Source organism: Watersipora subatra, chromosome 4, assembly GCF_963576615.1.
Source record: "Watersipora subatra chromosome 4, tzWatSuba1.1, whole genome shotgun sequence".
Taxonomy (NCBI): domain Eukaryota; kingdom Metazoa; phylum Bryozoa; class Gymnolaemata; order Cheilostomatida; family Watersiporidae; genus Watersipora; species Watersipora subatra.
In genome coordinates this window covers 23734602-23757232 of record NC_088711.1, presented here as the reverse complement: position 1 = coordinate 23757232, position 22631 = coordinate 23734602, and the positions used below count along the sequence as shown (strand labels likewise).

The window sequence follows — 22631 nt, the reverse complement described above, 5'->3', positions numbered from 1 at the left end:
TGCAACCACACCTTGAAGGTAAACTTGCCTTGCAGTTTTTCATGCCCGAAATAACCAAGTTTTCACTCGAACAAAATTGTATGTTAAAAGATTATCCAAGGTAGCTCCTACATAATTATATGGCCAGTTCATGCACTAATCGATGTGATGAATTGTATTATGCAGGAACCTTTTGATGATTTGTCACCTGACTACCGTGCCCCGCTCAATGATCATATTCGCATGCAGCTCAACGACTGCAGCCGATACAATAGCTCTAAGACCAAAATACTTGTTCGCTTGCTCTTTGAGTACATCTCCTTACGACTAAACAAAACTGCAGTTGCCGAGGAACAAGAAGAGCCTACACAATGGTAAGCCATTCATAATAAACTCAAGCCCATTGATCTTTTTGGTAACTAATTCATAACATCTAATCACAAAGGATCGATCTCTGCCTGTATTTCAAAGCATTTGTATGTAGCGAGCTTTGAGTATTTCTCCAATTCAAGCGCAGTTGTTCCACGAGTAACAAGTTAACATAAATGCATCCTGGCATTGTTCTTCAACTCTTTGTAGTCTTTCGGATGGAATAACTCAATTCATTATGAGAAGTGGCGATGATAGATATGAATTGATTGGAGAGTTGCCTGCTCTTCCCAGTGCACTGAAGGTTAAACATGCCTCCCAGGCTTGGGCATATATCTGGACAAGATTCACCACACCGGTGTTATAGGAAATCTTACCAAAAGGATTCAATTGTTTTTGGACTATTTATTATAAAACTCACTAGAGCTGACCCTTCTTCATAACATTGATCATAAGCTAAGCAATCGCTGATATTGACATTCACTTATCTTGCACACTAGTTATGTTTTGTGCACCAATTGCAAATCTACCAGCCATAAATATCTCACTATAATTAACAAGCTTTTTTAAAATATTAACATAGTTACAATGTTTATAAAATTTGCTGTTTGCTCTGAGTCAATACAATCTTTTCAGGATTTAATATGTCTAAATTTTCTGCATAATTTAATCCCATTGTTAAACATAATGGCGACACATTGTCTAGGCAGTTTCAATATGGCACAAGTCAGTCACCCGCATGCGATTGTTATCTAGCATTTTTTTAGCAAATTCTTTTGTGTTGTAACAAAGAAAATATACAGACTTGGCAGTGTTAAAAACCTCGAGGTACACAATGCAATGCCTTTGAAAATTTAGAACATTTGTTTCAACTACAGCACATAATGACATCTTCAAACCTCTCCATGTCAGTAAAGACCTGTTACGGTCAAGTTGATTCCATGAATCAATAACCAATGATGGCACGCTGGAAGATGCATTTTGTATGTGTGAGTATTTCCTCATAATCGAGCATTGAAAATTTGCTGAAGCATTCACGAACGTAGTGAGCCACGACTATTTTCCTCCTTAAACTCAAAAACAATCAACCATGTTGTGGCAGCAGCTGCAGTTTCACGTTAGCATGAACATCTCAGTTTCCTACACAGCAAGCACAGATTGTAATAGTAAAAATTGGTTATATCACAACACTTATTTGACACTAAACAATGTTTGATGGTAGAACATGTACATTTGCCTGAATATAGCTATACATGGTCATCAAAACTTTTTTATACAATGCTACAAGACCTAAAAAGCTCTTTTATGTTTGGCAAATTTGTGGGAAAAAGTGATAACTAATTGGCTATATAAAATTTGAATACTTTACAACTCAAAGTACTTGTTCATAAATTATCCTAATATCACCAAGGTGAGAAAGAGATAAGGCTTGCAGAGATTTGTTTGCTTAGCCAATTATGCAAACAGTCACATCATTGTAGTTCAGCTCACAATTAGTCTCTTGCACTCCGACAAACTTTATCATACACTTCTGGAAAAGCGGTTTGGCAATCTAGTTTCGCTCTCATTGTGTCATACAGGCTATGATCAAACATAGCTCGGAATTCCTCTCTGGTAAGATAAGAGTCGGCATAAAGCATCTGGAACCTGTGCATGCACAAATAGACAAGCAAATATTAGTCACGGTAGCTTGCAAACATTGATACAATTTTTCCGAATCATTGACACAAACATAAATGCACGATCTTATAAGTTCTAGCAAAGCTATGAAATGAACTTTGATTGGGCAGTGATAAGGTATTTTGCTAGCGAACTGCAAACCCATGGAAAATTTAGTGGTCATTAGGGGTGAATTATCAGTTATCTAAAGCCTGATTCAGATTGGTCCCTGCAGACAGTAGCGCTTGAGCAAGCTAAATATTCCTATTTGTATCGCGCATCTTTCATAAATGAATGGCAATCGATGTAAACCAGGCTTTGGCATTGACAACTGGGAGTCTTCTTGTGGAAATACGAACCCTTCACATTTGGCGACAAACTGCTCAATTCTTCTTGTAGTTTCCCTTGGTTTGAAGTTAGACACTTTAGGCTCCCCATATGCTCCAATGTCCACATACATCTCCGAGGCAGCTTCACTTTTTGAGTGAACCATTCCTCTGTTATTGGGCAGCACAAAAGGGCATAACCAGAGTGGATATAACTATAAATGAAAAGTTCACAAGCATTGGCATAACTGAGCTAGATGCTGAGCTGACATTTTGTATTTCACTCTTACACAGAATCTCTTGCAGCGTTAGCAGTGCGTGAATGCATTGAACTAAGGCATTGCATATTTTGAACATAATGGTTATTCTCACAGGATAAAAATTGAAGCTAAAAAGTATCTTAACATTTTAAAATTTATTCTTTACATAAATAGTTTATATCTCCACTGGCTAACTCATTCATGCGGATGCTAAATTAGTTAGTGTTAGTTCATGTTAGTTGAACAAGCAATGTGAGAGATCTTTAAAAGAGCGCTAATAGAACGCTAATAAAATATTTATCTATTAATAGACTTAATAAATATGAAAAAAATGGAGGCGAACATTTATTAAAAAAAACTACTTTTTCATTTCCGAACAATTGAGCTTTGTTTATTGTCAGTGTATTGAAAAATAGCTACATAAAGTCTTACGCAAACATTAATATGGATAACAACAAAATGGCAGTAAAACGTAAACATGTAATTCAATGCTCAATGAACGATATGGAGAAGCAAGTATGGTCAACCATAAAGGTCAGCTTGGGAAAGGAGTAAATTACAACTTGCCCTTGCAGAAATTCTTGCAGACCTATCGGGTTGTTATTGTAGATCTTCGCTTCTATACCTGAATATCGGCAACTTTAATCTTCAACTTACTAACGATGAAATTCTAAAATGTTTTTAGGTAAATTATACAAGTGGGTAAAAGTGAGTATATTTTTTGTTCTGCAGCAGTATATATGGGTGAAAGTGAGTACAGTATTTGCCAGAGATGAATCTTCCATTGAAATGTCTGAAGAAATTTTTTCTTGAATGAAAAAAACGCGGTTTTGGTTAACATAAAGAAAAATGGATATACAGTTGTTCTTTATCAACAAGCCTGTAAAATGTAAATGCATCATATGGGTGCACCAAAATCGCTGGCACAATCTAAACGTCTGTCCTTATAAAAATTGAAACTTGTTTTTGGGTTACAACCACTGGGTATTATCGTTGGTATAGTGATACATGCTGTTTGGCTTGCAGCGTTACGTGTTGTTAGGGACACAACAGCGTGACATGTTAGAGTATGGAGCTATATCAGGGCCATGCAGAGTTATGCAATGTTAAGGACAGCGCATTGTGACATGTTAGAATCATGCAGTCATAAAAATATATACTGCCAGAGACAAGAAATTTTCTGCTGTCAGGGTCACAGTAATGTAGAGTAAACCAGCTTCTTCAGATATGTCAGCATATTTTCTTTGGTTATGCTTCATATGCATATCAATCAAGCTTAGAAGCGAGATGACATTATGACCCAACTGCTAGAAGCTAACGTTGCTCACCTTGACTTCCTTGTGGAAACAAGCAAGGCTGTCACCTAATTTATCCATAGGAACCAACATGTCCTGAACCATGTGATGATTCTCGTACAACCGCTTTATCGTCTCCCCTTGGGTAAGTTTAAGAAGGGAAACTTTGGGAGGAACCATCCATCCGCAAAGAATACGAAATATGATGTTGTTCCCAAATGGAACAATATCCTGTAAAGAAGCGTGTAAATAGGAAAATGTGTGAAAGGGATTGTTGAAGGACATGTTTAGGTAAACTCTTATCTACAGTAAAACTCCTAATTGAACGCCATGGCGCTTTATTTTCAGCCCATCCCCTATTATAGTGGCAGTCAACTAGAGGTGGCGTTCAAATAGAGAATAGCGTTGAATGTTTCAAATGGCTCGCCAAATCTTTTGAAAATAAATTTAACATTTTACGGGCGAAGCAGATGTCGCCTAAATTTTGCACTCTCAATCAGGCGGAGCGACATTAACCTTTTAGGAAGCAAGAAATCTGCTAAATCTCTAAATGCAGATCTCTACATAAATATGCATCGGGAAGCCAAGAAATATCTCTACCATTTGATATCTATTGCTTGCAATTGACCTCGAATGATATTAAAGCCAGTGCCCTGCTTTGCAATTTGTTGGTGCTTTCAATTGAGTATTTCATTTCAAATTTAAAGGCATATTTTTATTTTATAACTAAAATTAACAATGTTGTATAAAAACTCATTGCACTCATCGATATGTTTGCTAGAGTTTGCAACCAAAACAGGCTTTTTATGTGCAATGAAAAAGGACTAATGAGCGTCAATCTATTGTGAGCCAAGTTAAGATAGATGCAAGGATGCTATCAAATAATATGCTATATATCTACACATTTGTAAGTTATACAGTAATAATCTATCAAATGCTACAAATTTATATTCAAGAACAACTGACATAAACAAACCATACTCATAATACATTCAAAAACAAAAATTAAAATTTTTAAAACAAAAATATTTGCATCATCTGCTCGGCCAGTTGCATTCTGATTGTTGCTTTTGATGGAACGAACATCTTCTGGCTGTTCAATACCTTCCACAATGTTTTCTGACCTAAAATCTTCTGCACTGCTAAACTTGTCGATAATAATGTCCAAGCTAGTTTTTAGCAGAGCAAAGCTTTTACAGCATTGCATTTCGCACAATTAATGATAACTTTTAGCCACATGAGCGCGAAGCACAACCTTTAGCCTAAAACTAATCGTTCGTGTACCACAGTAAATGTAAATCATTTTTCAGATACATCGAGGTATTAAACCATGTCAAACAAGGAGCTAGTAACCTAATGCAGCCATAGATTAGCAATAATAGATAAAATAATTCTTTTTGTGGTGTTGTCTTCAAATCAAATTTTAACATAAAAAAATGAAAACTTTTAGAAAACGGAAAAGTTAGAGTTAGAAAACGGATTTTGAAACGAACAGAAACAACAAAAGAATTAATTGCTATTGATGTAACAGAGTCATTGTTAGTAAGATTTTGTAGACACTTTTCTTATGATCATTTGCTAATACGGATTTGTAAAAATCAAAGAATGTCAAAGTGGATGGTCAAATGGAGGTGGCATTCAAGTAAAGGTGGTGCTCTGTTTTTCAACCTTTCTCCTATAGTGGTGGTCAAATAGAGGTGGCATTCAAATAAAGGTGGCATTTAATTAGAGGTTTTATCCTTATATCTAGGATAGCTATCTCTGTATTCCATAAACATAAATAGACTGTTTGTTATCAGAATAATAGTTCAAGTTAGTACCATGTGGATAACTGGTATGACAGATTTCCAAAATCTAAATGACTAGACAAAAGTGGTATTTGTACAACTTGACACACCAAACTACAATGTAAAAAATCAAACTGCCTGCCTACCTGTAACTCCCAAAATATACTGCGGCTGTGTCTGTGGTAGTAATCTCTCAGTGGTATGTACTCAACACCCGCCTGATTTCTCTCCAAAAACTCCTCAACATGTTTGAAAAACCATGGCTTGTACCATCGGCCAATAGCATTCACCTGCACCGTAAGCTAACACGATTACATATTGTATTGCATGAACATAATGTCACCAATAGATTGATCTCATGTCAGCTAGTCAGAGTCACTGACATCACATTACAAGATCATAAAAAGTGATGCTCATGAAAATATATACATACCAAAAATGGAATGACTAAATTAAATTAACTCAATTAAAACAGCAAGTACATGTCAAAGTCATATGTTACTTCATCCTAATATCTACAGTGATAAGACTAGGAGTTAGGTGTTGCAACAGACAGCCAACCTCCAACAGTAGAAAATAAAGATTTAAAAATTTTTGAAAGTTTAGTTTTATCAACTATCGAATTTGGTGCATTCGCGTTTGAGTTTGCCATGATTTTAGAAGACTGCATATGCTGGTTGCACTTCCAAGCAAGAAACTGAAAGAGCATCTTCATAGTTGATCGACAGAGACAATTATCACAAGATACATAAACAGATAACTCTAACAACTGCTAACTGGTTAATTCGAGATATTTGTTGTAATTCAAAATTTAAAAAGCTAGCAGTAAGTGTAAACTTCAATCTTCTGCATATGTAAACTAATTAGGCATTTTTTGTTCACATTAACTGTAAGTACATATTAACTATAAGTGTATATTAACTGTATGTGTATATTAACTATAAGTGTATATTAAATATTAGTATATATTAACTGTAAGTGTATACTAATTGTAAATGTATATTAACTGTAAGTACATACTAACTGTAAGTACATATTAACTGTAAGTGTACGTTAATTGTAAGTGTATATTAACTGTAAGTGTATATTAACTGTAAGTACATATTAACTGTAAGTACATATTAACTGTAAGTGTATATTAACTGTAAGTGTACACTAACTGTAAGTGTATATTAACTGTAAGTGTACATTAACTGTACGTACATATGAACTGTAAGTGTATATTAACTAGAAGTGTATATTAACTAGAAGTGTACATTAACTGTAAGGGTATATTAACTGTAAGTGTATATTAACTGTAAGTACATATTAACTGTACATGTATATTAACTGTAAGCGTATATTAACTGTCAATGTATATTAACTGTAAGTGTATATTAACTGTAAGTGTATATTAACTGCAAGTACGAGGGTCAGTCAATAAGTAGTGGGAATTTTGTCATAACATTTTATTACAATAAGATATAGCTACATTTTTTTTCACTTTTCAACATAATCCCCTTCTTTTTCTATGCACTTGCTCCACCTTCCTGGAAGTTTCTCAATTCCTGCAGAATAAAAGTCTGGCCGCTGGGTTCTAAATCATTCACGCACAGCTTCCATGACGGCTGCATCAGTAGTGAAGTGTTTGCCTCTCATGTGGTTCTTTAATGGTCCAAATAGATGAAAATCGCTTGGTGCTAGATCTGGACTATAAGGAGGGTGTACTAACAGCTCGCAGCCCAGTTCCTCAATTTTGGCCATTGTACGGGCAGCAGTATGTGGGCGGGCATTGTCCTGGTGGAACACTACATCTCTATTCTGAATCATCAGTCAGCATCTCGGTGCCCAGCATGCGCTGACTTTGTTGAAAGCTAGCTTCTTATGGACAATATTGTGTGCGGTTCCATGTGAAATGTCTATGGTCTCAGCAACATCGTCTATAGTGAGTCTTCTATCAACTTTAATCAGCTTTTCCGCCTCAGCTTCTGTGTCTGAAGTTGAAACATCCACTGGTCTACCACTTCTTTGCTTATCAGTAATGTCTTCTCGCCCATTCTTGAGTTCATCAACCCACCTATAGCAGCTTGTTTATGACATACAGCTTTTCCCATATTGTTGTTTCATTCTTCTGTGTATGACTCTTGTTTTCACACCTTCAGCTCTCAAAAATCTTATTACACGTCTTTGCTCTACGAGTGAGCATGTTTTCAGTTTGGCGGCCATTTTGAATATAAATAATATCAAAAAGTTGAATCACTGAAATGACGAATTTTTAGGTAAGTGATGACAACTCCCACTAATAAAAGTCTAGAAAATATTAAACTGCTAGATAAAATAGAACAAAGGTTATGACAAAATTCCCACTACTTATTGATTGACCCTCGTACTTATTAACTGTAAGTGTATATTAACTGTAAGGGCATATTTAAATATAGATACATAGAATATTAATATATTATTAATATTAATATATAGATACATACATATAAACATAGATACAAATGTATGTATACAGTAAGTGATGAATTTATTCAATTTGCAGGCATTTAATTTACAGACCTTAGCATTGCAGCCCTCCTCGCCATCAGTCAACCTTCCTTTCATTAGCACAGCCCTGTTTTCATCATATGCCAGAGCCTCTACGAAATCAAACCGCTCATCACTGCTCGCCGCCGCTGGAAGAAGCTCGCACAAGTCTTCTCTGCTAGTGATGGGGATATACTCCAGCTTAACATATTTCTTAGCAGGAATGATCTTGATTTCAGCAGCTACGAGGAAACCCAATGTTCCATAAGACCAAGGCACTGAATAGAATAGGTCACTCCGCATATCCTATAAAGAGAATCTCAAACTGATCAGGCTATTACCTGTTATTCAATATTACTAACTCAATATATCTCATTATTCAATATTACTAACTCACTGTATCTCATTATTCAATATTACTAACTCACTGTATCACATTATTCAATATTACTAACTCGCTGTATCTCATTATTCAATATTACTAACTCGCTGTATCACATTGTTCAATATTACTAACTCACTGTATCTCATTATTCAATATTGCTAACTCACTGTATCTCATTATTCAATATTACTAACTCACTGTATCTCATTATTCAATATTACTAACTCAGTCCTACTGCCTACTGACAACTCCTACTGCCTACTGACAACTCCTACTGCCTACTGATCACTCCTACTGCCTACTGACCGCTCCTACCACCTACTGACCACTCCTACTGCCTACTGACCACTCCTACTGCCTACTGACCACTCCTACTGCCTACTGACCACTCCTACAGCCCACTGACGACTCCTACTGCCTACTGACCACTCCTACTGCCTACTGACCACTCCTACTGCCTACTGACCACTCCTACTGCTTGCTGACCACTCCTACTGCCTACTCCTACTGCCTACTGACGACTCCTACTGCCCACTGACGACTCCTACTGCCTACTGACCACTATAATACAGCCTACTGACCACTCCTACAGCCTACTGACCACTCCTACTGCCTACTGACCAACCATCATTAGTCAACCACTGATATACTTTTCTAACTAAACATTTACCCCTACTGTATGGCTGTATAACTCTATGAAAATTTCACTATGTTGCAAGTTTACTGAAAATCTGTAAAAAAGTGTAATTTTCAAAGGTCTACATAGACTGAATGGTTTTCCTAAGAAATAAGATGCAAATGTAGGAGCCACTCGTATCTCCTGATATTCTGATATTAGCAGTATTTAATAAAATCTTAATTTATCTTATCGTCATTTATCTTCCTTAAGCCAACAAGCCGAGGAGGCATGGCATCTAATATGGACTGAAGCCGGCATCTAACATGGACTGAAAACGTGAAGCTTGCTTATCGTTATTTCTCTCCATTGGGAACAAATGGAGCATATCAATTGTTTCATTATAGTGCTTAACCCTAGTCTGACAGTGACTAATGCATTGCCAACCCATAGAACATTGCACTGAATGAGGCTAATGATCAAATGATCAAATTTAACTAAGAAAAAAAGAAAGAGTTGCATTGATGTAATTGATGCCAATCATGTAACCCATAGTTAGGACAAGCGACTGACCTTGGTACACTTAACAAGTGATCCATCGGCTAAAACTAGGTCAAATGAAACACAGCATTCCTGAAATAGGCCATGCAGATGTGAAGATGATTCTATGCCTACCCCCATTATCAAACCACCTAAAAAATAAAACAAGATTTTGAATTTACACTGAAATATCTGCATTTACGTTGAAATATCTAGTAAACACTATAAAATTTAACCATTTCATTCAGTCTATCTATAGAACAAGGTGAGAAACATTTTTCAACGAAGTTATATCAGATCAAGAAAACTAAATAGAGCTCCAACAAAGTATCGAATGATCCAAGTCTAGAATAAATACATTGGCTATACACATCTACAACATTTTAGTTTAGATAAAAAAGTAACTTAAAAAATGTTTGTAAATTTAGTGAGCATGGATTCATGTGTACACGGAGACATAAATTTCATTGCTTTTTTGTCTTTCATCGCTAGAGCTCAATTATCACCCTGTATCTTTAAAAAATCACAGTTATAAAAAAGGAACCGAAGCCAACCAGCTGCTGACTTCTAAACAATGTTGTCAACTTTTCAAGAAACTTATGATTATACAGAGAAATATTTGAGCACATTACCAACGGTAAGGTCGTCCAGTTCAGGTAAAACCGGCAAAGTCCAGCCCATAGGGTTGAGTAGTGCTGTAATCTGCCCCATAGAAACCATCGGCTCCACTCGTACTACTTTCCTTTCCACATCAACATGCAGAATATCCCTCAGGCAGACGTCTATGTTAGTAAGAGAATTTTTGTACTTCCCCCGCCGAAAGCTGATATTTTGCCAACCAGGCCGAGCAGTACACATTTTTGCTGGCCTTCCAGCTCTATTCCATTGCAATACCTATAATGGATGTATGTCCTTGCAAAGAAATTATATGGCTACACACTCTGAAATTGATATTTTTTAAACTGTTGGATATTCTATGAATGACAGAAAATTCTCAAACTTTTTTTGTGTTACAATTGTGTAGGTCAAAAGTTTCACAACTTACGCATATAAAGTGTTGCTTATACCCACCAGATTTCCACTGCAAGGAATGCAAGACGACAAAGTTCTACACTAGTAGCATAAAAGATAACAACACTCATAAACATATTAATTTTAGGTTCAACTTGTGAATGTTGTTGAAAGGAGACTTTTTGTCACCATAATAGTACTTCACTAATCTGCACATATATACAGACAAAGAACTAAGTGATATGAACGACAAAAATATAATATTACAACAATATAAGCACTGTCTAATGATATCAATTATAATATATGATCAGATATTAATGTATAATATAACGTGATTATATAAGACATCAATGTGTATAAGAATCAGTGGTGACGCAAGTAACGTCATCGTATCACTCTGTCATTGTCATGCACAAAAATGTTTCTACACATATACACACCTGATCTTGAACCTTCTCCACTAATTCTTCGTGTTTTTTTGGTGCTGTGTTGGTCGAAAACATTAGTTTACTTCGTATAAAGAAAAATGTGTCGTATGCCACAGATATCGGCAGTAAAAACAAGCATACGAAAACCCATCTATAGTTAATTAGGATATATTCCAGTCCTTTAAAGCGCATCCAAGAGAACAGAAGTATCAAAATAGTCGGTATTAAATAGTATAAGCTTTTCGTGCACTCCATTTTTCTTAAATACTTTGTATATAGGACTTAGCAAAGAGCTTGCGGTGTTCTAGATTTACCGCACTAAAACTGAGTATAAGTATTGGAATACTAGACAACCTTGACCTTAAGCGTTAGTAACCGAATTATCCAATCAATGTCCGCTGCATGAAAAGAATTAGTCAAAATTGAACAGGCACTAAATCACTACGGTTTCTAAAATTTTTAGCACTACCGTGTGACACATCTTCGGTTTTGAGGCTTTTTGACAATTCAGTTATAGCCAGTGTCGTTACTAGACTACCGCTACACTACACTACGGCGGAGCCTATACAAACGCATCGAAAGTTCCAAACAAACATCGGCTGCGCCTACTTTTTTATAGAATTACAACACCGGTCTCAGCACTGAATTTTACTACCCTTGGAATGGCTAAGGTCATTTTATAAGTAAAACAATTTGAGCGCCATTTTGAGCCGTGCTACATAGTCATCCCCCTTTACAGTAACCTAGCAACATTGTACAACATTTCATCTCAATGAGCATGTGGGTGCTTTTATCCATTCTCAATCTTAATCAAGCTATACATCAAAGTCAAGATAAAGATCGACATATTCATTCAACGTATATATCAAATTCAAGCTAGCTAAAGATCCTCTAAAGATAGCTAAAGATTCTAGGTTATAAGTTTTTGTGGTATATGGCTATTGGCATGGTTTCAACAATAGGCAGACAACTCTATATGGGCTCTATAAAATTTTCATTTTTTAACAGCAGATGTTTCCACTGGATTTAAGGGTATCATTGGCGTTGCTCGCCTTACCAGCCCAGTGAGCTTTAGCTTTAAAACTTATTGACTATCTAATAAGAGATCACAATAGCTGTTTACATCACCAAAAGCAGAAAACTAGCCAAAACTGTTGTATACATTTGATTAAAATCTTGCAACCTACTTTTCTTTGTTAGAAAAGTGGTTGGATTGGCCTCGAGCTTGCGTAGATTAGCTTTAGCTAATGCCCAGTTGGTTCCAACACTCAATATATTTGATTTGTGTTATATTTACATGTATATGTGTTATTTGTTGAAATAGACCAAAAGCAAACTATAAATCTTAACTACAGTATGCTTGAGCACAAAATTTATTTGTGATTTAGAAAATAAATGATCTATGCATAGAAAATGAGCCAGATGCTCGGATGCTAATACAATGTCTAATAGCGTTATATATAGAAAGTATATAATAAATTAAACAAGTAAACGCCTACGAACTGTACAAATTGTATGCATATATAGAACAAACTATAAATTTTAATTACATTATACTTGACCATCAAATTTGCTTGTGATTCATAAAATAAATGATCTATGCATAAAATATTAATGAGCCAGGTGCTCTGATGATTCTAATATAACGTCTAATACCATTATAGTACATGTATATATAAATTATACAACAAATTGAACTACTACATGCCTGCAAACTGTACAATTTGCATGCATATATAAAGAGAAGCCTTAAAAATGAATACTAACTTAGACGGGCTATAGACAATTTATGTCACAGTGACATAACAGTTCACTGCCCTCTAAATAATATGCTTTTTGTAGCATTATGTCTGATGTTCACTTTATGTAAATCTAGATTTTTTAACTTAGCAAAGGGGTGCTGTTTTAAATCAAAGTATGTTTCAACCACTAAAGCTAGTAGTGAGAAGTGATGATTATTAATTCCTACAAAAGTGTCAGTGCAATGTTCCTTTAATTCAAATATATTATAGCGTGCAATCTCTTTTTTTACACACTTCAGAATCTTGAGATATTTCAAATATTGATTTGCTGATGTAGCCGCCTTAAGATCCTTTTCAGTGCAAAGAACAGTTGTTACAACACCATCAGAAGGAGAAATTAAGCCACCGTTATTCTTAACTCTTAACAGAACATGAATATCATAATATTTGCTAACTTTCTTAGACTGAATTAGGGAGAGTCTACATGGCTCACAACGCAACTTTTTAAGCGGTTTTCTGACAAGCCAACCAGATAAATATACAGCAATGTTACCAAGAACAGGATGTGATGTGATGTTTAGCATTCTTTCGGGAAGCATACTTTGTCTGTCAATAACACCTTGAACATAATCTTCACTACCAACAGTTGGTGGCACATATATAGTAAAAACTTGTAATAATGCAGTGTCATCCGTAGATCTGACATTACCAATAGCTCCTGGTGTAACACCACATCTTGTAACCAAGCGCCTAAAGATATGCTGGAACTGCTCTACTGATGAGTTGTTGTTCCAGCCTCCTGAAATAATAACAGTTATCCTTAGTTGCAATTGGAAATGAAATGGAAATGGCGCTAAAATATGGACTGAATAATAATGAATTTTGAAAAAAAATTAAATTGTTAGGCAGTCAAGGTATCAGCCAAAATGTCCTCATTACAGTCCAACATACCAAGAAAATAGATTCATAGTCGAGCAATATCATGGTGTCTAGCAATATCATGGTGTCTAGCAATATCATGGTGTCCAGCAATATCATGGTGTCCAGCAATATCATGGTGTCCAGCAATATCATGGTGTCCAGCAATATCATGGTGTCCAGCAATATCATGGTGTCCAGCAATATCATGGTGTCCAGCAATATCATGGTGTCCAGCAATATCATGGTGTTCAGCAATATCATGGTGTCCAGCAATATCATGGTGTCCAGCAATATCATGGTGTCCAGCAATATCATGGTGTCCAGCAATATCATGGTGTCGAGCAATATCATGGTGTCGAGCAATATCATGGTTTCCAGCAATATCATGGTGTCGAGCAATATCATGGTGTCGAGCAATATCATGGTGTCCAGCAATATCATGGTGTCCAGCAATATCATGGTGTCCAGCAATATCATGGTGTCCAGCAATATCATGGTGTCCAGCAATATCATGGTGTCCAGCAATATCATGGTGTCGAGCAATATCATGGTGTCCAGCAATATCATGGTGTCCAGCAATATCATGGTGTCCAGCAATATCATGGTGTCCAGCAATATCATGGTGTCGAGCAATATCATGGTGTCCAGCAATATCATGGTGTCCAGCAATATCATGGTGTCCAGCAATATCATGGTGTCCAGCAATATCATGGTGTCCAGCAATATCATGGTGTCCAGCAATATCATGGTGTCCAGCAATATCATGGTGTCCAGCAATATCATGGTGTCCAGCAATATCATGGTGTCCAGCAATATCATGGTGTCCAGCAATATCATGGTGTCCAGCAATATCATGGTGTCCAGCAATATCATGGTGTCCAGCAATATCATGGTGTCCAGCAATATCATGGTGTCCAGCAATATCATGGTGTCCAGCAATATCATGGTGTCCAGCAATATCATGGTGTCCAGCAATATCATGGTGTCCAGCAATATCATGGTGTCCAGCAATATCATGGTGTCCAGCAATATCATGGTGTCCAGCAATATCTAGATTGATTATATTTAGGTTTTGACGCCCATCATCTTGAGGCTTGGTGATATCATTTTTTGTATCATCCTTGATTTGGCCCATTTGATCTATTTTGCTTGAAAGCAGCGTGTGGTCTGAAAAGCTATATCCAGTAGATGAAATCACATACTGCAAAGCATAATATGTGCGTTTTCAGCTATACTTGAATGAGATGAATTACAAGCACTGTACTACATACCACACCTCCGCACAGCATTAAATAACAACTCCAGATGGTCTTGTGAGAACTTGTACATCAGCAGGTAATATAAATGACCAGGCTTCAGTAGCTTCTCAACTAACCAAGCACTACATCTGCAGCACACACCAGTCCAGTAATGCAAACTGCCTACAAACAAACCACCAAAATATGTCAATGCATAAACATTGTTCATTATTTTTACTGTACATGAGATATGCTCAAATAGCGGCCTGTGGTGACCAACTATTAAATTCAAAGTGGCCCACCTTACAAGGTCTCCAAAAAAATTACTTTTTGCACATATTTGGAATGCAACCCATTTTAGGCTGGTTTGTAAAGCTTTATGTAGTATACTTCTCTACACAAATGGCGCACATTAAACATCTGATATTCCACACTGTAGGTCAGGTCTTCTGCAGTTTAAATTTTTTTAAGAGGTTGCTTTGTGGGGAGTTTCAGGTAACATATTTGCTCTGTTTAAAAAGTGGGAGTAAGTCGTGGGAAGCTTCGAACCTCATCTTAAGAATAACCATATATAAGTACATGTACTTTGATTGTTTCTAAATGCATGGAGAATATTGATATGCTACGTGAACTGGCCACTTGCCATCCTATATTACAAAAACTAGTGAGAAGGTTGATGAATGTTAGACTTCAAATTTTATGTGAAAACATACTTCCCATTTCACAGTCAATGCAGCTAGGTAGCAAAAGCATGGTCATGCAAACACTAGCTAGGAATATTCATCATTAAGTGTTGTTAAAATTCGATGCTTTCTGTGTTCTTACTGCACTCATGCTTGTTGGCTAGTATAATATGTATATATGTTATAAACATGTGTAGGTCAGCCATTGCACACAAAATACTATTCTGGAATAGCTTGCTATAGTACTAGTACAACTTAGCTTCCTTGACTTGTTTAATCGAAGTTAATAATTTTTATTGTAACATTACTATGAAGGATTTTCTATGTAGTATATTATGCTCTTTTAATATTCCGTTTTTATTATAGAAAGTTGTTCAGTTTTTATGTTGTACTTCATACTTCTCGCACTTTGAGTTACAATCATTCTCGGTTTTCCACTAATTTGCTTAAAACAAGCCTGTTTATAACTTTTACAACTGCTAAAAACAAAAAAATTGGCAATCGATAGTATTATAAATATAACTATTATCGTGAATACATTAAACTGTTTGTTTGGGGGTCTAAAGTAGTAAAGTTGCAAGTGAACACAATATAGCTTAGACGTTCTAGCAAATATCATTGAAGTTATTTACTATGAAGTAGCAGAAAACTTGTAAATATATATGGAGTTGTCACCTTTATAAATGCAGTGCGAGTTAGAGCAAAGCCTGAGCTTTTTTGTGGTATACTTGATAGTGCTCTAAGGCTACCCAAAGTAGTTTTATTGGCTGATAAACAAAGACAAATGAGACCGGTCCATTGTAATTCCGTATATAAGTAGGCGCGGCCAATGTTTTTTAAAACTTTTGATGTGTTTGTATAGGCTCTGTTGGTGGCATAACTCTCCTTATACGACACTGGTCTTACCTGTCTTTGTTTATCAGCCAATAAAAATACTTTAGGTAGCCTTAGAGCACTATCAAGTATACCACAAGAAAGCTCAGATTTTGCTCGAACTCAAACTGCATTTATAAAAGTGACAACTCCATATTTGTAAGTTTTCTATTACTTCATAGCGAATAACTCCTATTATATGTGCTAAATTGTTTTAGCTAAATTGTATTTACTTGATATTTCACAACTTTAGGCTTACAAACAAACAATTTAATCTATTCACGATAATAGTTATATTTATAATACCATCAATTGTCAATTTTTTTTGTTTTTGGTGGTTATAAAAATTATAAACAGGCTTGTTTTAAGCAAATTAGTGGAAAACCGAGAATGATTGTAACTCCAAGTGCGAGAAGTATGAAGTACAACATAAAAACTGAACAGCTTTCTATAATAACAACGGAATATTAAAAGAGCATATTATACTACATAGAAAATCCTTCACAGTAATGTTACAATAAAAATTATTAACTTCGAATAAACAAGTCAAGGAAGCTAAGTTGTACTAGTACTATAGCAAGCTATGCCAGAATAGTATTTTGTGTGCAATAGCTGACCTACACATGTTTATAACATATATACATATTATACTAGCCAACAAGCATGAGTGCATTAAGAATACAGAAAGCATCGAATTTTAACAACACTTAATGATGAATATTCCTAGCTAGTGTTCGCATGGCCGTGCTTTTGCTACCTAGCTGCACTGACTGTGAGGTGGAGGTAGGTTTTTAACATAAAATATGAAGTCTAACAGTAACAACATTTCTCACTAGCTTCTTTAGTGTAAGATGACAAGTGGGCAGTTCACATGGCATCGGAAAACATGGCATGGTAAAAAATTGGGAAATGAAAAGATGTGACAATTTTATGTACTGCCATTAACACCATTATTAGATCGTCTTCTATCATTTATTTACAAATATTGTTGCATTTTTATTATCGTTACTTCAATAAGTGATACAAATAATCAGCATGCCAACTAAAAAAATATCTGTAGGGGGAAAACAGTGAGGAAGTTTATAGAAGTATTATTTTTACTGTTATTATTATAGTTTAAAAATATAGTTATAATAACATTAATACTGATTGATTGTCTGAGCAATAAGAGTTGAAGAACAGGCAAAAAATGTTTAAATAAATACTATACATAAAATAATAATTATTTTAAAATAAAGATGATTATCATTATTGAACAATAATATAAGAAACAATAACTACTACAACCATTATGTAGGAATAAAAATCGAAGTAAAAGAAAGAAGTGATAGTGGTCAGCAGAGGTAACAGTGGGGAGTGTGGAGTAATTAATAACGAAGTAGTCTTAGTAATAAAAACAATCCTAATCTATGTATATACATCTCTGTGTTTGTCGGTCATTTGTCTGTCCAGCTATAGTGATCATGTTTTACGAATGAAAAATCCACTTCATACTGGAATTGAACTCCAAAACTCCAGTTTAGCAGACAGGCGAGCTGACCACTACACTACGCGGCCAACTAGTGTAGCTACATTGTGGAATAATTTGGACACTTGAAATGCCTGCTAAAATGGCTACATGATACTTCCAACAGTAAGATTAAGTGGGTCCAGATCGACTCACTCTCACACCTAGCAAAGCTGCTTAGTTGGGACTCTATCTACCTCTATGATGTCGACAAAAATTTGCATAAATTTTATGAGTCATCTTGTGTGTTCAAGTCGCTAATACTGCATACGAGTAGACAAATATATGATATTAGTATGCCTTCCCACATACATGTGCATCAGGGTAAAACTATCTTTTTTATTCTATTGAAACTATGTTTAATTTGTGCACTGTTGCTTAGGTTGGGTATACTACTTTGACTAATATTGGTTCCCGCACTAGTGAAGCTACTAAGCTACCAAGCTATAAGCAATACCAATATTTACCAGTAAATGATACGTCTTTAACTCTACAAGACCACCACTTTAAATACATAAACTAATAAAATTCTAAAACAACAATAGTGAAAAAAGTTAAAAATAGCCAATGAAGGTTACACACATTTGCGAACAGCTGCCATGCTCTTTCCCTCAGTCTCGCATGCTTATAAGTTTAAACAATGAAATTATAAAGACTTATGACAGTCCAAAGAGACCCATGACAATCCAAAGAGACCCATAACAGTCCAAAGAGACCCATGAAAGTTTAAAGAGACCCATGACAGTCCAAAGAGACCTATGACAATCCAAAGAGACCCATGACAATCCAAAGATACCCTTGACAGTCCAAAGAGACCCATGACAGTCCAAGGAGACCCATGACAGTCCAAAGAGACCCATGACAATCCAAAGATACCCTTGACAGTCCAAAGAGACCCATGACAGTTCAAAGAGACCCATGACAGTCCAAAGAGACCCATGACAGTTCAAAGAGACCCATGACAGTCCAAAGAGATCCATGACAGTTCAAAGAGACCCATGACAGTCCAAAGAGACCCATGACAGTCCAAAGAAACCCATAAAAGTCCAAATAGACCTATGACAGTCCAAAGAGACCCATGACAATCCAAAGAGACCCATGAAAGTTTAAAGAGACCCATGACAGTCCAAAGAGACCTATGACAATCCAAAGAGACCCATGAAAGTCCAACGAGACCTATGACAGTCCAAAGAGACCCATGACAGTTCAAAGAGATCCATGACAGTTCAAAGAGACTCATGAAAGTCCAAAGAGACCCATGACAATCCAAAGAGACCCATGACAATCCAAAGATACCCTTGAAAGTCCAAAGAGACCCATGACAGTCCAAAGAGACCCATGACAGTCCAAAGAGACCCATGACAGTTCAAAGAGACCCATGACAGTCCAAAGAGACCCATGACAGTCCAAAGAGACCCATGACAGTCTAAGGAGACCCATGAAAGTCCAAATAGATCCATGACAATCCAAAGATACCCTTGACAGTCCAAAGAGACCCATGGCAATCAAAAGAGAGAAGCCCCAAACGTCGAAAGAGATTAGAGTCATTGGAACTCTTTTATAGAAGTCACTGTTATCATGAGAGAAAATGTTCTTATCCTCAGGTTCTGCATTTGAGTTGTGGGATAGGTTGAAAAGGTCGAGCGATGTATTGTGGGATACATCATCGCGCGCGCTTGTCGCAAGTATCTATTCTGTTGGATCCTTGCGATCAGCGTACGCACGTCGCGCGATCGCCGTGCGTTGATGTTCCACATCACAGCTGGCCTACCCACGACATCGTGCGCCCTGTTGCGCGCCTTGCGCTGTCATATGGAAACCAGGCTTTATGGACAAAGGAGTCGGCTCAGCTATAGGTCGGGCGTCGGCTGACTAAACCGACCATATTATGGTTTTACATGGGAACTGAGTGGTATGCAAGGCATAACGAGCTACATCCCAAAGAAAGATAGCAGGAAGCGATAAGCAGGAGGCGTGGCCTATCATAGGAGCAAGCGTGCATAATTAGCCTCAAAATCGTTATGACAGAGTATGCCACACTCTCTGCATTTTCTCGCTTGTTTATTGCATTGAATTTATCAACAAATACATATATTGTTGTGGCTAAACACTCAGTGTGTTTATTTTGTTTTAAAGAGGAAAGGGCAATTTTTTTTACACTCATATACATGTCCTAGTATATTGTTACAAGGTGTCAGAACTTGTAAATAGCTATACACGAGGAGCGGATTATAAGCGAGGATCTTACAATAATCAGTAAAATGGAGTGACTGACAAGCTATATACCAAATTTTCAATTTTAAAGTATAGAGCATTTATCATCATTGAGATAGTTATTAACAGTATTAGTAAGCAGCTGATAGTCTGTATTGCAGAAGGTAATTTGTAAAATGATAGGTTTGTTAAAAGAAAAGACTTTGCAGCGAGTAACCGGGCTACAGAGAAGAATTTTAAGATGCAATTTGCCATCTATCAAATGATCAAGGATTACTCTAACATATTCAATCAACAGCAAACAGCCAATATACTAATGTAAATTGACACAACAAATGTGACAATATATTTTTAAACTCAGTTTCCTGTTGCAACAGATACAACTAGGAGCTGAAGAACACCATACACGTGTTTGACAAGTATTTTGAACCAGTAAGGAGTATTGGTTATGAGCGTGCAACATAACATGAGGTTCAACGAGCAAAAGCAAGAGACCTGCGGTATTCATCAGTTTGCTGTTGATATCCAGTGATAACCTGATCAGTGTGAATTTGGAACAATAAAGGAGTAATTACGCCAACATAAAAAGATGCAAAACTGGATGAGTACCTTATGAACCTTGATGACTTGAATTGGAACAAATGTATATAATAGGTAGAACAGTAGGTGGCAAAGCGAGCAAGCAAATTAAAAAAATTTCTTGTGAATTTTAATTACTTCAAATTAAAAATTTAAAAACTGAGAAAACACCGGCTACCAACTATCTTAATTTCATGCAAAAAAGTAAAGCCAAACATCCAGGTTAGTCTGTCCAAAGAATCTTGTAAAACATAAGTATATATACTTCCCACAAATTTGTGAGATGTCCAGCAAAGACCACAACTCACAGGATATAATATTATAGTGAAAAAGGCCACTGGGCACACTCCATTCGCCGCAAGAAACAGAAACACAAAAATTTAGTTAAAATGAATTCTACAGGAACTAGCGTGGCAGCAGATTTTGCAAGGAGCTGCTTACTGGAATGGGAGTTGGACTGACTATGTGGCCTGGATGTGAATCACATTGAGGCAATAACAGAAACTGATAAAGCTTCGTTATTACATCTTGTAAACCAAATGTCAGTGAGACACACATTTGGGGTCATTCATCTAATATATGTATAAGCTCGAATAATGCAATAAAGTTCTTCAAATTCAAAGCCGACATTGAAGCTTCAGTTACAGCTATCCCAGCTGATTGGGTCACTAATGCATCGCGTCATAATAATGTAGGAAAGCTTTCCTATCATTCAAAAATTTACACAAAATATTTTTTTATCGAGACACTCATCGTACCCCTTCTCTGCAACAGCTTTACAGGCTTTACAGAGAAATTTACGATGAATTTTGGGTTTGAATATGGAAGCCTGTGGAAGCATTTCTCAGAAAAGTGGTGGCAATGGATTATCACATTTTTCATAAGCTGGAAGCACATACATAGTAGTATACCTCATGTAGAGCGGTGCCAAAGAAGATGGAAAAGTATGTTTATATAGTAGCGTTGAGATTTAATGAATCTGTTCTTTAAGAGTTCCATTCAGCATTAACAACTGAAGAGGCATCATATGCTTTCAGTAAGATAGGTAAATGCCAATTAGGATGAGTTTTGCATAAAGACCAGTATAAGGCAGCCAGGAAGTACATTTCTACAGAAACCATATCCCAATAGGGCGCCCCTTGCACAAATAGCGGCCATATAGAACCATATTCATTGGTCTATATGGCCGCTATTTGTGCAAGGGGCGCCCTATTGGGATATGGTTTCTGTAGAAATGTTCCAAAAATAATGCCCAAGACCTTGATGGAATCATTTGCTGAATGAGTGATATTTTAGCCAGTTTCCTAGCCAGTATTGTCTCGGCTCTGGCTGCGCATAATAGACTTCTGGATGAAGTTTAACTAACTTTGATGGCAACAGGCCTAACCATCAACTCTGAGAAAAGCGAGTTGAATAAGACCTCTATAACATTTTTCGGTCATCTCATAGACAAAAGTGGGATCTGTGTTGATCCTTAAAATACTCATACAATTGTTAACTAATTTATCTGATCCCTGCAAGCGGAAGAGGCTGTGACAACTGTTTGGGCTCATAAACTACATAGGCAAGTTGTCACCGTCATTGTTAGACAAATCCAATGCTTTGAGAAAGATGCTCAAAAGGAGAGGGAATGGTTCAAGGGTGTGGAGTAAGACCAACAGTTCAATTTTGAGAAAGAACTTAGAAGGAATCACCACGCTTGTGCCCC

General features: G+C 36.4%; 2 protein-coding genes and 1 pseudogene across 3 annotated transcripts in view; 1 reads left to right on the top strand and 2 right to left on the bottom strand.

Moving 5' to 3' along the window:
- Positions 1-715, top strand: part of LOC137394714 (E3 ubiquitin-protein ligase rnf213-alpha-like) — a 66875-nt gene extending 66160 nt beyond the window's left edge. Inside the window, exons 49-50 of the mRNA XM_068081482.1 lie at positions 166-353; positions 559-715. Coding sequence (XP_067937583.1) covers positions 166-353; positions 559-715 — 345 coding nt within the window. The remainder of the gene's footprint in view (positions 1-165; positions 354-558) is intronic.
- Positions 716-1841: 1126 nt separating this feature from the next.
- LOC137394715 (delta(24)-sterol reductase-like) lies at positions 1842-11469 on the bottom strand. Of its 2 annotated transcripts, XM_068081483.1 has the most exons (8): positions 11179-11469; positions 10357-10618; positions 9758-9876; positions 8217-8489; positions 5822-5965; positions 3922-4119; positions 2367-2548; positions 1842-1995 (listed from the first exon to the last, which is right to left on the bottom strand). In XM_068081483.1, exons 1-8 carry the CDS (start codon positions 11419-11421, stop codon positions 1842-1844), a joined length of 1575 nt encoding a protein of 524 aa, XP_067937584.1. In that variant the 5' UTR covers positions 11422-11469. The 2 variants fall into 2 exon arrangements, with proteins under 2 accessions (XP_067937584.1, XP_067937585.1); XM_068081484.1 differs by lacking the exons at positions 1842-1995; positions 2367-2548 and adding an exon at positions 2579-3263.
- Positions 7155-7880, bottom strand: LOC137392952 (histone-lysine N-methyltransferase SETMAR-like; annotated as a pseudogene).
- Positions 11470-22631: the final 11162 nt, after the last annotated feature.

Bases quoted from the DNA above. Each gene is read 5' to 3' on its own strand.
- LOC137394715 (XM_068081483.1), bottom strand. From the start codon at position 11,421: ATGGAGTGCACGAAAAGCTTATACTATTTAATACCGACTATTTTGATA. The intron at 9,877-10,356 runs GTAATGTGCTCA...TTTATTTTTTAG, and splicing joins ACTGGACGACCTTACCGTTG to GTGGTTTGATAATGGGGGTA. The intron at 1,996-2,366 runs GTTCGTATTTCC...GTGCATGCACAG, and splicing joins TTTGTCGCCAAATGTGAAGG to GTTCCAGATGCTTTATGCCG.